The sequence below is a fragment of the Vanellus vanellus genome (assembly GCF_965231255.1).
Source record: "Vanellus vanellus genome assembly, chromosome: 8".
In the NCBI taxonomy this organism is placed as follows: domain Eukaryota; kingdom Metazoa; phylum Chordata; class Aves; order Charadriiformes; family Charadriidae; genus Vanellus; species Vanellus vanellus.
Genome location: NC_138913.1, coordinates 25,489,334 through 25,505,115, shown reverse-complemented (window position 1 = coordinate 25,505,115; position 15,782 = coordinate 25,489,334). Strand labels below are relative to the sequence as shown.

The 15,782-nt window shown below is 42.1% G+C and overlaps 1 protein-coding gene across 1 annotated transcript in view; it reads left to right on the top strand.

Annotated features, from left to right (window-relative positions):
- Nucleotides 1-15,782, top strand: part of YEATS2 (YEATS domain containing 2) — a gene marked incomplete at its 5' end in the record, with an annotated part of 48,395 nt that overhangs the window by 31,476 nt on the left and 1,137 nt on the right. The window contains 11 exons of the mRNA XM_082486934.1: nucleotides 153-326; nucleotides 1,694-1,892; nucleotides 4,861-4,992; nucleotides 5,248-5,346; nucleotides 6,393-6,504; nucleotides 7,759-7,832; nucleotides 8,951-9,030; nucleotides 11,221-11,422; nucleotides 12,798-13,024; nucleotides 14,199-14,273; nucleotides 15,706-15,779. Of these exons, the coding sequence (XP_082343060.1) occupies nucleotides 153-326; nucleotides 1,694-1,892; nucleotides 4,861-4,992; nucleotides 5,248-5,346; nucleotides 6,393-6,504; nucleotides 7,759-7,832; nucleotides 8,951-9,030; nucleotides 11,221-11,422; nucleotides 12,798-13,024; nucleotides 14,199-14,273; nucleotides 15,706-15,779 (1,448 nt within the window). The remainder of the gene's footprint in view (nucleotides 1-152; nucleotides 327-1,693; nucleotides 1,893-4,860; nucleotides 4,993-5,247; nucleotides 5,347-6,392; nucleotides 6,505-7,758; nucleotides 7,833-8,950; nucleotides 9,031-11,220; nucleotides 11,423-12,797; nucleotides 13,025-14,198; nucleotides 14,274-15,705; nucleotides 15,780-15,782) is intronic.

Sequence of the window (15,782 nt, the reverse complement as noted above, 5' to 3'; positions counted from 1 at the left end):
GCCTTCTTCAAAAGTCTTTTGAAAATATTTTTCAGTAGTATACAAAGCATTTGTCTTGCTGTGTTGTTGTGGTTTGGTTGTGTTTTTTTAAGTCATTTTAAAAAATCCAAACAAATACACCTTTTTTCTTATGCTGAATTCTTTTTTCAAAGGCTGCACCCAGTGGGCAGACGTCGCTGGTGAAAATATCAGATGGGTCTATAAAATCAGTGCCTGCCTCATCCCAGCTCTCCAAACCTGGCACCACTGTGCTGAGAGTATCAGGAGGTGTCATCACCACGGCTGCTGCTCCTGCCATGGCCCTTCCCACAAACGGCGTGGCCCAGGTGAGAAACAACATTGCCAATATTGTGTAATACAACATTTTCACTCTGGCCAGCATAATCCCCAAGAAAGGACTTCTGCTTTTTTTCCCCTATTGGTATTCTTCTCAGTCAGCGTTGCTGGTGGGTCTGCGCTTGTTCGTGTACCAGCACAGTGCACACCACTCCTCGTCTGTTGGGTTGTTTGCTGTTTGGCTTAAAGTAGTATCTGTGAAGAAACAAGGGGAGGAGAGAAACTGAAACTTGCACTTTCTTGCTTTTAATGTTCTTAAAATTCAGGTAGGCTGGGAAGTCTTTATCTAAAACAGCTTTTGGAATCATACAAATCAGATTTTTTTGGGCTACGCAGCTTTCGGAACACCAAATCTGCTGCTGGCACAAGAATTTGCAGAAGAATGTGAAATGCCTGAAGCTCTGTATCCAGCAGGGCAGTGAAAGCCAGCAGTAACTACACTGTCGGTCACTTCTCTGAGATCACAGGCTCTACATGGTACTTAGTGTGCAGTCGGTCATCAACAGATTTCAGAGGCCAGCAATGGCTGTGGTTTGTGGTCCCTTGGTCTTGACTGTGTTCAGAGGATGTATCCCCCTGTAGCAAAGGATGTATCCCCCCTGTATCCTGGGGGAGTTGTAACAGCACAGCCTTGGAACAGGGTGCTTTGGCATAGAGTGAGGTTGGAAGTAAAACTTTTGCATTCCTAGAGCGAATGCTCTTGTGTGTGGATGCAGGTTGTCCAACTGGAGTGGGGTTGGAGTTCACAGGGTGGCAAGGAGGCAGCAAAATGAGCAGGGTATAGTTCACTGGGAGGATTCCTCCGGCCCTGCTGCTCTTGCCTGTGGGGACGCAAAGATTAAACAACCAGCAATTTGACACCATGCTGCCCTCAGAGGGCTGAACGCTGACACACACAGCATATGTAAGGTGAAGGTGCTAAAATTTGCGTTAAATGCTATTCACTGTTTTTATAGCTCTCAGTGAAGCTGCAGAGACAGAAATTTTCCATGCAGCCTCTGTATCCCAAACTTTTTTCCATTTCTCTGCTGATACCTCTGGACGTCTGAGCAGCAGGGAACTATGAAACATTCCTGCCTCTAATTTCTCATCTGGAGGCCTCCCTGCTTGCTGAAGTTGAGAGACCTGGCTCCAGATACTATCAAAACAGTTGTGGTAGCATTTCCTGCATGCATGGTTTCACTTTTTCTCCTTGAAACATAAGGGTTTTTGCATATGTGCTTGAGAACCTCTTGCTTCTTAATGATTGATAGATAAACATTTGGTTTTGCAACTTCTAGATATTTCCCTCATTGTGCTTATTGTTGAATCACCTATGACATGAAAAGGAATTGTTATCCCTCTCTCTTTGGTGCAGCAAATAGATAATGCAGGTTCCAGTTCGTCATCTTCTGGAACTCCTGCAGCAAAGACGTCTGGACAACAACACCAAATCTGTATAAGCCAGAGCCAGTCAACTGCATCAGTAGTGAATAAGACTGCAACTTCCACTGTTGTAAGTGTTGCTTCTCTGATGACTACACCAACTCCTGTGACTGGAAAAGCTGCAGTATCAGGTATTAAACTCCCTTCGTGACTTTCCTGTAGAAACTTAGAATCCAGGTGTGAGTTCTTTAGATGTCTTCACTGTAAACGGAAGAGTGTAGACTCACCTGCATTTGTGAACGTGCAAAGGAAAAGTCAAGCTTTCTAAAACACGTCTTATTAGCATAACTTTTGCCTTAGTCAAAGAGATGTCTAAATAATTTGGCATCCTGTCACATCAGTGCATTGACTATATCTGTTACAAATAACAGTGCGAGTTGCTCATTGGTATTGGAGAGGGATTTTAGTTTTCATGCCAAATTCTCATTAGAAGATGCATTCTGCCTATTCAAGAGCACGGTGTGTCACTGAACACAGAAACTATCGAGGTACCAGCAGTACTACAGACTTGATTAGTTTGTGAAAGTGTAACTCCACTGAAGTTGGAGAAGCTGCATGAGCAGAATTTGGCTCTGAGGCTTTGCATCTGCTCTGTTTGACTTGGAAAGGAGAGAGATGTTGCTTAGGGGGAACTGAAGGCTTTGAAGTCAAAATCTGTTAAGCACAGTGAGGAAGTTTGGATCTGGAATGTTTCAAGTTAATAAAGATGCGGTAATAAAGATGTACTGCCCTTATGTAGAGGGGAGTTTTCATTCTTCAGTTTTATTGTCTTCCAGTATCTTTTGTATCATGGAGAGCAAATATAGCAGGTTTAATTTGAGTATTATGGGTTAAAAATTAGAAATTTTCATTTTGACTAATTTACCTGCTGGCATATTCTGTTGACTTGAAATGGCATCTTACTTCGTGCAAACAGAGTAAAAATACAGAAAAGAAAGTAAGTTGCAGAAAAGAAAGTAAGTTGCAGTGGCCTCTTCTGACAGTGTCTTTTTAAAGCAACTCTTCTTGTTTCCTATGTGCCACAGTCTTCCAAACTTCTCCTGTTTTCATCACACTGTTTTTCCCAGAGCTCAAAAGTAAACAACACAGTCTCCTGACTGTCATAATTCTGCAATAAGCAGTTGAGTACTTTTCCTCTTTGCAAACAAAGCAGTGAGGGTTTTTTTTGTGTAAACTACACCATTCTAAATAGCTTTCAGATTAAAACTCCCATTTAAGTATGAGAATGTTCTCTAGATTTTGTTTTGTACTGTTTTTTATAACCTCAGGCACTGACTTGATCATAAAAAACTGTCTCTTCAGGTATCCCAAAAGAAGCAGTGGCTATAAAACATGTTATTTCAATGTAAAACCAAAAGAAAAAAAACTGTGTTACAATTCTGCAGATTTTTATTTTTAAAGGCAACTTTTCAAAAGAATCTCAAATTTTTCTATTGTTGCAACGAACGATGTCTCTGACCCATCAAGCTAATAGGGTTAGTTGCAAATGTTGTCTTCTTACTCACTTTGCTGTTTGGGTCCCTCGCTGTCTTATCCTGACACGTCTATGGATCACACACTTGGGACATCCCCCAAGGCACTCTCTTAAATGATGCACTTTCTCAAAGTGTGGTTAACTGTTCTGGAAGGAGACTTGAAAAGCCATGAGTGTTTACTCGCTTGCTGGAGGCTGGCTCTGTGCCCAAAGAGACCTTCAGTTCACCATTTAACATCCCCAGAAGGACTGCTGGGGGTCAGTGTATCAAAGGGAGCCAGCCACCACTGAGCTTGGCCATCCTGGGGCTGATGAGATGTGTAGCAATCATATTTTTAATTCTAAAAATACGGGCTTTTATTTAAATGAGTCTTAAATAGAATGCACTACGATGTTTAAAAATTAATTGGTAATACTAGGTTAGCCTTCTTGCCTGGTGGTGAAAGCCTAACTGACCAGTGCTGTGCATCTTTCAAAACCAAGAAACACCTTCATCAGACCTTGCATGTCTAGTACTTGAAAGGCAGCTCTGCTTCTTAAACAATAATAATAAAATATGAGAATGGAAACTTTAACTCAAAACAAATCGTGAGTATAAAATTACGACTGTGAAACTAAGAAGTCTACTGTTGTCAATGTTCTAAAATAGAAACCTATTAAATTTCCACAGTCTGAATAAAAGTTAGCTATAGATTGAATAAAATTATATTGGAAACAGCTGGTTTACCAGTAGAAGGGATGGGCATAGGCCCAAATCACAGTGTTAGAGTGCTGGCTGTGGTGGCGTGAGGTGTCATCACTGTGGAGGAGAGAGCTGATGGGCGGGTGATGAATACTACTCACCCATGGTACTGTGGCACAGCTTGGAGCCATGCTGGTTTCCACCAAAGTCACTGGGTGCTGCCATTGATAATGCTGTTAATATCTGAATGTCCTGCTTGTTCTTTTAGCCTTGACTAAAATCAGTGATTTAATTCAGTCCCTGCTTTAATATGCTCCATAGCTTGATTAGCCATCCTTATGGATGTATTCAGTGCATGTTATGGGAAAACACAGGACACTCAGTTCAGGTATGTCCTTCACGAGGCTTGCTGCGCAGCTTTGGGCTTGTCACTTAGTTAAGACACAGTTGATGGTGCTCGGCTGACTGCAGTGGGTTCTGCTAAGCCAAATTGCCGAGGTGTGTGCGGCACTTGGGTACCTCAGTGAGAGTGGCTGTGTAAGTACAACAGAGCTGTCCGTCACTGGCTTACCAGACCCTTGAGCACAAGGTCTTGTGTTGACAAGAGTGTTTTACTCTGTGCTGAGCCTGCTTCAGTTGAAAGGTTTGTGTTACATCAACTTTTGGTTAAGATTACTTAGCTAATTGGGAAACCTGCTTCACAAATATCAAAGTACTGTGTGGCATGTAATACTGCGCATGCTGTGGTGCAGCACCCCAGTATTTTAGTAATCATTTGTGTCAGTAAAAACTTGTCTGACAGTTCACTGAACTGTGGCTTCTTAAGAGGGTGGCAGTGCTAGCTTACATGCCATCCTAGTTCAGGCAGAAAGGGAGAGAAGTAGCTGGAGATAAACAAAATGGTGTGTTTTATTTAACATTTTGTCTTCCGTTCTTCTTGCAGGGTTGCTAAAAATCCACTCAAATCAGTCTAGTCCACAGCAGGCTGTTCTGACAGTTCCCAGCCAGCTTAAACAGCTCGGTGTAAACACAGCTTCTGGAGGTGTTCAGACAATACTCATGCCTATGAACAAAGGTAAAGGGCAGAGGAGGATGACAGATGGTGTTTGAAAATCCCCTTTGACACAGGGTAGCTCTTGGTCACTGTTGGCATACGTGGGCCAAAGTTAGAGATAGAAGAAAATGTAGCAAGGAAATTCATCCCTAAACTTTGTGCTGCAAAGACTGTGTTGCTTCTGAACATGGTTATTTGTCAAAGTGTATGAAGTTTGATTTTTATTTTCTTTTTCTTTTCTTTGTTTTGTTGGTTTTTTTTTCTGTTCCTCTCCAGTGATACAGTCACTTTCTACCAGCAAAGTTTCAGCTGTTACAGCTGTCACAGCAGCAAGTACCGTTGTCCCTAGTCCCTCTACAGCGTCCATCACTAAAGGTAACAAGGAATTTCTCGGTAAGAAAAGTAGTAGAAATGGGCTGGTGCTGCTTTATGCAAGTGGCCTGACTATGAAAGTAGACTCTGTGACTGTGGGTTCCTTTATTTCCATTGTTAATAGGGTATAAATCAAGTAAAAATGGCACTGGGGGACTAGGAAATTAACAGTGGCTTCTCCCTCAACAAATCCCAAAGGAGAGGCAAGTACAGAGAGAAATGAGGGTGCTATAGAAAGCTACCATGAGTACCTTAAACCTTCCTGGTTTCAATCCCTATTTGCAGAAATGCATAGAACAGTATGTATTTAATCACAGTTACTGCTGTCTTTGGAATAGTGACTGTGGTGAAATGTACTGGAGAATGCTTTCCAGCAGCACTAGATGTAAACTGCACGTGTGTGCGTGCACACACCCGCACAGGGGTAAGATGTGCACACGGTACTTTGCAGAATAATGCATAGCCAAGAGCTGAGATACTCAAAGTCCAGTTCTTGCAGACCTGTCATGCCTCTCTCCCATCCTAGATGAATGACCACACGGCCTGGCCGTTCTGGGCTGGGAACATATCTCTCTCTGTCTTGCTCCTGTCTCACCAGAGCTCTGTCCTAGATGTCAGAAAGTTCACTGATATCAAAATCAGTGAGGTATTCAAAAAGGTTCACACTCTGAAATGTCACTTCTTGCTAAAACTGTTAGTAGTTTTCTCTACAGCTTTTTGTTTACAGAAAGGGTAACGCACATTTGCAGGCAGTTCAATCTAGATCAGGCAGTCATATGCAAAACATCAGCAATTGATTATGCACATGCAAATTTTCTAAAAAGGCTGTGAGCATGTTGAGATTGGGGTAGGGGGAGAGTGTCATGTTTTGGTGTCTTTCTTTCAGCAGGATCGAAGGCCAAATTTGTTCATGCTTAACAATCAGAATGCAAACAACAAATTAAGTGATGTTACATAAGACCCTTAGTCTTACCAGAGTCTTGCAAGACATGATTTATCAAGCTTACTGGTACTTTTTGTCTCTTAAAATGTGTTCTGTTTCTTTGAAGTTAAGATGGAGCCTGATTCGACAGGACAAAACTGCAGTTCTGTGGGTACCCAAGAAGGCCAAGCAGCAGTAAAAACAGAAGAGAGCTCTGAACTTGGGAATTACGTTATCAAGTAATTGTTCATTTCTCTATCAGTATTTCTAATCTTTGAAATACCAGGGGGAAAGGAGGAGGCTCCAGGCAGACATGCAGTAGTGTTAAGTTTGACCCAGAAATACATTATAAAATCTTCTGTCCCGTACACTGCTGTATCGCTACTAATTCTGCTGGCTGGCATTTGTTTCAGACAGTGTTGACTATTTTCTTTGTAAGTTGATTTGTATGCAGGGTTCATGAAAGGGGAAAAAAATATTTGAAGATTTGCAGTTGTTTGGGGGTTTGCTAAAATCTCAAGCTGCTAAAACCTCTTTGTCATCTGCTGCTTATGTAATTCCCATTGCCGTTGTGTGTCCTTATGGAGGTCAAACTGCTCAGTGAAATGCAGGTCAAAAAAGGGGCATCTGAAATAAGGAGAACTGTTTCTCTTCTTGCCTCTCTAGTCTCGTAAAGCTCATATGCTTCTGTAATTACTTAGTATGATGGCTGCCTTTGTTCAGAATTTGAATTAAATAATAAAGATCATTGGAGTATTTGTTCACTGGATGCTGTGAAATCCAGTGCCTTGTTTGTGATGCTCTTGCAAGTACTTGTTAGTATTTTTTCACCAGAACTCAGTCTGCAGAACTTTCTCTGCATATTTCTTGTAATGTGTAGGGGTTTTTTTTCTGCTCTTGATTTCTACAGTGGCTGACTTTCCCGTCTCCATGTTTTGAAAAGTTGGTTTTTTTTATCCCAATATATCCCTGCAGACATTATCCTGATGGAGAGTTTCTGTAGGAGACAGGAATAAACCGTAAGACAATACACACTGGAAATTATCTTAGTTATAAAATACAGTTCTTGGCAGTTAAATACAGTATGGCTGGTTAAGTAAAATTTCCCTAAACTCACGTAAGTACAAAGCTTCCCATGCAGCATCCCATGTTCCTACTGGGACGGCCTGTACTAGTGGGGGCGCCTTATCCCTCAAAGTAGTGTTGCAGCTTGCACGATGATGCAGGGATTTCTTCCAAGCCAGCCCAAAAAAGCCTGTGTTCAGTTTCTTCATCATAACAAATGCAGCTTCAGATGTGGACACTTCAGCAAGAGGAAGGGCTGTTTGAAATACCTTCTATGAATTGGGGCATAACCGTTTATCCTCATACTAGTACTGCTATAATGCCTTGGGGCTAGGGACTTTAAACCATGCAGTGATTTTGAAACCTTTTCCATCTGATTCATTGCTTCCAACAGTTTTCTTCATTGTGACTCTTTTTATCCCTTGCAGCATAGAATATTTGGAGAACACCCAGCAGCTTTTAACAGCAATAGTGAAGAAGGTTCCGTTAATTGCTGAAAAAAGTAAGCAGTAAATGAAAAGGCTTTGCTTTCTATTTTCAATGTATCAACAAAATGCCTTGCACACTCTGTAGCCACAATAATTATTAAAAGGCTGAATGAAATGAACCCATTCTCCTACATAGCTTACTCCAGGAGTTGTTCTAAAGATGCTTAGAATCAGGTTCTTCCAATAAAGCCAAATAAGTTGTCAATGGTTATTAACTTTCAGCTGTTTTGGTTAGAAATAGATTGTATTTCCTTGTATAATGGCTGCAAGTAGGTTTTCTTTTCCCTGACTAGTCCTTAATAGATGTGCTGCTTTTTTGATTTTTTGCCTTTTTTTTTTTTCCTTCCTTAATGCCAGCATTTCAGAAATACTTGCAAATATGATAATATAGCTCAGCATTGGAATGTGTTTGTTGTTGGGGTTTTTACTTTGGGGTTTTTTTTAAAGGAAAGGTGGTAATTTGCAGACAAACATTTTAATCTCTTATGGTACTTTTTAATTGCATACCTCTTGCTCATGTACATAGCTGAAAATGTATCAGCTTTCGCTGGTAACTGATGCACTTTGAACAAGTGGTCCTGGAGACTGGGTAGGGCAGACCCTCTCAAGGTAAGCACAGCGAGCAAAGTAGGAGTGGGCGGCACAGTAAAGCTTTCATTACACACAGTTCTCTGGCCTACAGTAGCATTCATGAATCAGTTGCTTAGGATTCATATCCCCTCCTTGTGTTTTTGCCAGGAAACCTTTTCACTGTTTGATTTTTATATTGCAATTTGTTGGCAAAAAAAAATGTTTTCCAAAGGAAGAGACTTTGCCCAGTAAGACGGACTTACAGATCTACATCATTACAGTTTTGGGGGAAGAAGAGGCTAAAAGAGCCCATAACCACAGATGTCTGTATATCCTGACCAAGAGGGATGCTGATTTTGCATTCAAAAACCAAAGTGTCTGCTGCATATATCTGTGCTGTGCTCAGAGAGAGCACAGCAGTTGTGGGAGTTACAGTCCTTGATCCTATGAGCATGAAACAGATTTCCCTCTTCTTCTACACTAAAAAACATCAAAACCAGAATTTCTCTTTCTTACTTCAAGTATTAAAATTTAATACTGTTTTTGGCTTTGTGGTTTCTAGGTGAAGATGCAAGCTCTTTTTGTGCCAGTTCAGTGGAACAGTATTACAGCTGGAATATTGGGAAGAGGAGGGCAGCCGAGGTAATCCACTCCTCCTGTGTTTCTTAAGCAGTCATTAGGGGTGCAAGAAGGACTTCTGAATTATGGAACCTGCCTTATTGTTGGCTGGTTTGTTTTCTGAAGCAGTCTGTTGCATTTTAAATGGAAGCATTCCTTACTGCAAGAGGAATGCAACACTCCTTCTATGACAAGGTGACCCACTTAGTGGACGAGGGAAAAGCTGTGGATGTTATCTACCTGGATTTTTGCAAGGCTTTTGACACCATTTCCCATAGCATTCTCCTGGAGAAACTGGCTGCTCATGGCCTGGACAGGTGTACTCTTCGCTGGGTAAAAAACTGGCTGGATGGCCGTACCCAGAGAATGGTGGTAAATGGAGTTAAATCCAGTTGGTGTCCAGTCACAAGTGGTGTCCCCCAGGGATCGGTGCTGGGGCCCATTCTCTTTAATATCTTTATCAATGATCTGGATGAGGGGATCGAATGCACCCTCAGTAAGTTCGCAGACGACACTAAACTAGGGGGGCGTGTTGATCTGCTTGAGGGTAGATTGGCTCTGCAGAGGGATCTGGACAGGCTGGACAGATGGGCTGAGGCCAACGGTATGAGGTTCAACAAGGCCAAGTGTCGGGTCCTGCACTTGGGTCACAACAACCCCATGCAGCGCTACAGACTGGGGGCGGAGTGGCTGGAAAGCTGCCTGGCAGAAAAGGACCTGGGGGTGTTGGTGGACAGCCGGCTGAGCATGAGCCAGCAGTGTGCCCAGGCAGCCAAGAAGGCCAACACCACCCTGGCCTGCATCAGGAATAGTGTGGTGAGCCGGACTAGGGAAGTAATCACCCCCCTGTACTCGGCACTGGTGAGGCCTCACCTCGAGTACTGCGTTCAGTTTTGGGCCCCTCACTACAAGAAGGACATTGAGGTGTTGGAGCGTGTCCAGAGAAGGGCTACAAAGCTGGTGAAGGGTCTGGAGGACAAACCTTATGAGGAACGACCGAGGGATCTGGGGTTGTTTAGCCTGGAGAAGAGGAGGCTGAGGGGAGACCTTATCACCCTCTACAACTACCTGAAAGGAGGTTTTAGAGAGATGGGAGCTGACCTCTTCTCCCTGGTGACAAGTGATAGGACAAGAGGAAACGGGTTCAAGTTATGTCAGGGCAGGTTTAGATTGGCTATTAGGAAGCATTTTTTCACTGAAAGGGTTATTAAACATTGGAATAGGCTGCCCAGAGAAGTGGTGGATTCACCATCCCTGGAGGTGTTTAAGAAAAGGGTAGATGAGGTGCTTAGGGACATGGTTTAGAAGTGGTGGTGTTTTTATCAGGGTAGGTTAATGGTTGGACTTGATGATCTTCCCTTCCAACCTCACTAATTCTATGATTCTATGATTCTATGCACTGATTTGTGTCCACATAGTGATCCAGTTTATTGTTCAGAGACTTTCTCAAGCAGAAGGGACTCTAAAGGTCATTTTTCAGTTGGTTCAAGGCAAGATATTTTTGAAGCATTGTCAAAATCCGAATTTTTGTTAAGTTAGCACTTGACCCTCATCACTCCTGTGTGGCACATTACGGTCATGGGAGTTTTACCCAACATACTTTGTTCGTCGTTCCATGGGATTGTGTCTGCTTTCTGTAGGAAGAGAATTGAGGAATCTGACATAAGCAATGCGAGTGCTGAAATAAGTTGTCAGTTCACTAAAGATAAATATTTCAGTTAATCTGGACCTTTTTGTATCGTGATTATGTTTTTCCTCTGTTTCTTCATAGTTTTGTTATCTTGCTATGGAGTTTTACAGGGAAGACAAAGTTGATTAGACCCTCTGCTGTTGCCAAATTAAATGGTTAAAGTGTTTAACCAAAATTTTGAGCAGCATATATTGCTCTGGTGGATTTCTTGCCCTATGCCACCTTACTTGGGAGATGAGACAGTTAAAGTCAAGACAAATGTGTTTGCACAACTGTAAATGTGTGTCTCTTTTTCTTGAGGTTTTTTGAGGTTGTATGAGAAAGCAGAGTTTAAATGACCTGCCTGCAGCTGCCTAATATCAGGATTAGGCCCATCTTCCACATTGATTTTTCCTTGTCATTCTGACTTCTGAGAAAATCTCATTCGTTTTGTTTTCCTTGCAACCTGGATTTTTGTCCTGGGCCATAGTCTAGCCTTAAATGTTTTAGCCAGTGTGATGAGCTTTCCCTTTGGTTTGTCACAGTGGCAACGAGCAATGACAGTGAGAAAGATCCTTCAAGAAATCATAGAGAAGCACCCTAGGTTTCACAACATTACACCCCTGAAAACAAAGCACGTGGTGCACTGGTGCCGATGCCATGGCTACACTCCACCTGACCCGGAGACTTTGCGGAACGATGAGGACTCAATTGAAGACGTACTGACACAGATAGACAGTGAGCCAGGTGAGTATGGAGGGACAGAAAGCTCCTTTTTGCCAAAGACACTGTTTATTAAGTGGCTCAAGACTGTGCACGCACACACATGCGCTGCTTCTTTCGGAGAAGGGGATTCTTACTTTCTTTGTTTTTTAAGTTGATTCACTCTGGAGTAACAGAAGTTGGAGATCTTAAGGGCAAGCCTACATGTGAGGCTGCCCCTTGTCCCTACCAATCCTGATATTCTCTGGGGCCTCTTTTGGATTTTGTTGTGCTCTGGGGCCTCTGGAAGTGCAGTGTAGAGAAATCTTATGAGAGATGTTTCTTGGCCCACAGTGTAATCGTTTATAAGTAGGCACGCAGACTAAGCGTAGGGAGTAATGACAGTTCTCCTCTTGGGTAAGCTTAGCTTCTGTTAAAAGACTTACCGTGCAAACCTTGTGAATGAGTTCAGGTGCAAAAAAAAAAAACCCCAAAACTGGCAGCAGCAGCACGGAGCTCAGTGGGGGTTGATTTACCTCCAAAAGTGAAGTGAATTGGCCTGTGTGAAGCTTCATGTTCTGTTACTACAGCTGCTACATTACCGTAGGATCTCCACAGTCCGTTTTAGTATGTATTAAACATACATTTTTTCATTTCATCCATTCTTCATAGTTAAGCTCCCTTGTTTCACCTTCAGATAATCCTTTTCCCAAAGCTGAATGTTTTCCTGATCTGATCAAACAGGGATCTAAGATATTTCACAGAAGCGTATGGATTTGATTATTGTTTGCTAAGTCTGGCCCTGCATTGCAGTTGTTGAAGGTGGAAAGGAAGCCTACATCCACCTTTCAATATTGTATCTAAATAGCTAGATTTGTGTTTGTCTTTGAAGAAAATAATCTGTTTATTGCATAGCTTTCCACTAAAGGTTTTGCTCACTCATGTTGAGCATACAGAGAAGAGGTTACCCTTTTGTAACTCCACTGCAAATCTGTCTTCTGATTTTTCTAAAAAGCATGATAATATTTGTCACAATGTAAAATATGATTTAGTGCTATGTTGTGCCTACACAGTAAAAACTCCGTTTCTCCAAGCAAGTTGAAGAGCATCAGACTGCTTTGCCAGTTGTCAAAAAGCTTCTCTGAGAGTGTTTGGGAGACTCACATTAGCCTGGTCTTGTTTGAAATGCAGCCTTCTTGATTGGTGTAGGAGCAGATGAGGGAGAGGACCATGAGTGTCATGAAGATATAATTAGAAGGCTCTTAACGACCGTTTGCATTTCTGTTTAGCCTTATGTTTGGTAGGAATTACAAAAATAGCTTCCAATTACCTTAATTTCTTACCATATTTTGTGAGTGTGCATCTGTTTGTAAACAGCTTTCCATAACCTATCGTGTTTAATTGATTGCTTCTTTTTCAGAATGCCCTTCATCTTACAGCAGCGGTGAGGAGCTCTGCCGAAAACTAGAGGAACTACAGCAATTTCTGAAACGAGAACCAGAACACGAAGAGGAAGTAGATATTCTCAACTTCAGTGAGCCATTAAAAATAAACATTAAGAAAGAACAGGAGGAGAAACAAGAAGAGATGAAGTTCTACTTGGCTTCTTTGCCTGCATCAGAGTTTGTGAGGGACACTGCAGAGAAGGTATAAAGTGAATCGTAAAACTAATAAGAACTGCTTTTAAGCAGTTGTGCTCTTACATATATTTAGTTGCCTTTCTTTCATCTGTATGGGCCTCTGGATGCTTTATGAAAGATTTTATAAATGCTCTGGAAAAATTGGACCTTCTGACTCATGACACTCAGCTGGCCATTGGTGGCGGGAGTAGGTGAAGCCTGCCAGCCAGGAGGTCATTTCAGAGTAGCTGTGTTGCAAGGGCTTAGTACCAGAAAAATCATCCTGGAAGTCTAGAAGCAAGGGGAATTGAGGGAAGAGGAGCACTAGCACTGAATTCTTCCTGTCCCATCACATGAAAGATTCAGGCTCGTTGCTTGGACCAGTGCTGTTTAATAGCAGCTCCTGAAAAGGGATTGTGGTAAAGCTTAGACCATGGCAAACTGATCTACTGCTTGGATTTCTTCCCCCTACTCAAATTAGGGTAAAAGAAGGGGAGAAGAGGGGGCTTCTGTCACAGCAGCAGGAAGAAAAGAGAGGAGACTGACTCGGCTTGTAGGGAAGAGTGCTCGCCATTGTACCAGCAGGAGCAGCGAGAGGGTTTTGCATGCAGCAGTTGTGGAAGAAAGAAATTATCTCTGTCTCCACCTCAAATGCTGACAAGGCTTCGTTTCTGCAGTGTAGCTAGTCTCTGGCTACATAGGTGACAGGGCATGGGCATGATGAGAGTGAGACTGGGGGATGAAACACTCTCTTGATGTGGAACTTTTGTGCCAGGGGTACTGTTTAAAGTGGTTTCAGTTGCCATAGTTAGGTGCTGGGAAGATCATGCATAGATGGATTGAATATATGTACAGTTTTAAAATGGAGCTTCCATTCTCAATCCAAAGATACCCAATGCAGCCTGGTTTTTATGTGGACTTTATGAAACAAAATTTAAAACCTGCTTTTGTTTCTTCTGTGTTTTAGAGGCATTTCTGCAGGCTGTTCTAATGGTCAAGCTTCATTTTCTCCAGAGTTTTTTTTAAATGAAGCCTGAGATTGTACTGCTTGAAAGTTCTGCAGTGTCTGCTTGCTTGTTTTTTGACTACCCTTTGTAATAGATTTTTTTTTTCTGTTAATCTCATTCTCATCTAATTTGCAGTACAACGTGGGTTGTGTTATTTGATGTACTAATTCTTTTTTTCTCTCTCATATTTTATAGATAGGGATTTCTTTTCAGCCTGCTGAGGTACAAAAGAATGTTTATGCATCAGTAATAGAAGATATGATTTTAAAGGTAAGAAATTACTTCACAATAAGAACTTTTCTGTAACTGTAACTCAGTAACATAGAAAAAAAGATTGAAATCCTTATTAATATGCATTTATCAAGTCAGGAGATGCAGAGTCTGATGTGTACCTTTGTGCATGTATAGAAAGGTAAATAGCTGGCCAAAAAGAGTCATATACTTCTGTGTGTGTTTCCAGCTTTCTAACTGATTTGTTGGCTTGGACACAGAATAGTGATTTGCAGATTTTCACTGCCAGTAAGCTACTGACTCATTCTGTAACTTTGAAAGTACCCCTTACTTTGTTCTACCCTTCAGAATTGGGGAGGAATCTGTCAGAGTTCTTTCAGACTTGATTGTTTTATACAAGGTTAGCTATTTTTTCCTAAACACCGTTTGATTTCTTTTTTGCCTGCGTTGTCTCTGCTGGGAGACTGCTGAATTCCTGCAAACAGCAGCAATTCTGCCTTTTATGAGAAACCATTTCTCTATCATAATCACTTTTGGAAAAACAGAGGTGGTTTCTTACCAAAGCTTTGAACAGCATGGAGTTGGAGTTCTTGGGTTTGGACTAAAGGCTAACAAGGATTATTTTTAGCAGTGCTCTGCTGTATTTCAAGCCAAAGGCAATTCTGGGGGTTGTTTATACAGGCTGCTGCTTATCAGAAGATCAGTTTTACAAAAGCTAATTGATTCCAGGCCACACACGCACTCGCATGTGCACTCCTGCTGTGCTCTCTGTTACTTGTCATAGTTGAACTCGGATACAGATACATCCATTTGTGGACACAGATTGTAACCATCAGATTGCTCCATTATAATTGTAGAGTTATGCCAGCTTTCCTGACTGAACGTCCCAGAAACCTCTGCTCTAGTCTTGATACAGGCACAGGAAGCCAAGAGCTTTTGATTACCTTTTGATTGAACCTTGATTAAGCCAAGTGTAGGGAATATGGCTGCTGTCTGCGTGCTGTCCAGACTGGGAGGTTTTTATGTGTCTTGACATAAGCCTGGTGACCACAGGGAGTGGCTAACAAGCATTCACCAGCTCCCAGGAGAATATCTGGAATCTGCCACGTACAAAACAAGCTCTGGTGTGTGAGAGGCAGGGCCCTAAAATGCTCCTTGAAGCACAGGCTCTGGAACATTGGATCCACCCTGCTGCGCACATACTGCTCTGCAGGTCCAGAGAGAAACCAGACTGGGCAGTGGTAGTCGGAACTGTGTGCATCTGTAAGTCTCTTCCTTTCTATTAAATATACTCAGTTCTTATTACTATGCTAATAAAACTCACTTGGGCATCTTGAACTGCCCTCTGCTGCTTGAATACAGGATTGAAGTGAGCCAGAATTTCAGCTGCTCTTATACTGATACTCGAGCAAATAGCATGTTCCTTTTCCTCTTTTCATAATGCTGTCTCCTAATTTTGTCTTTGTCACAGGCCACTGAACAGCTTATGAGCGATATCCTACGGCAAGCGCTGGCTGTGGCATACCAGACAGCTCCTCACAACAGGTA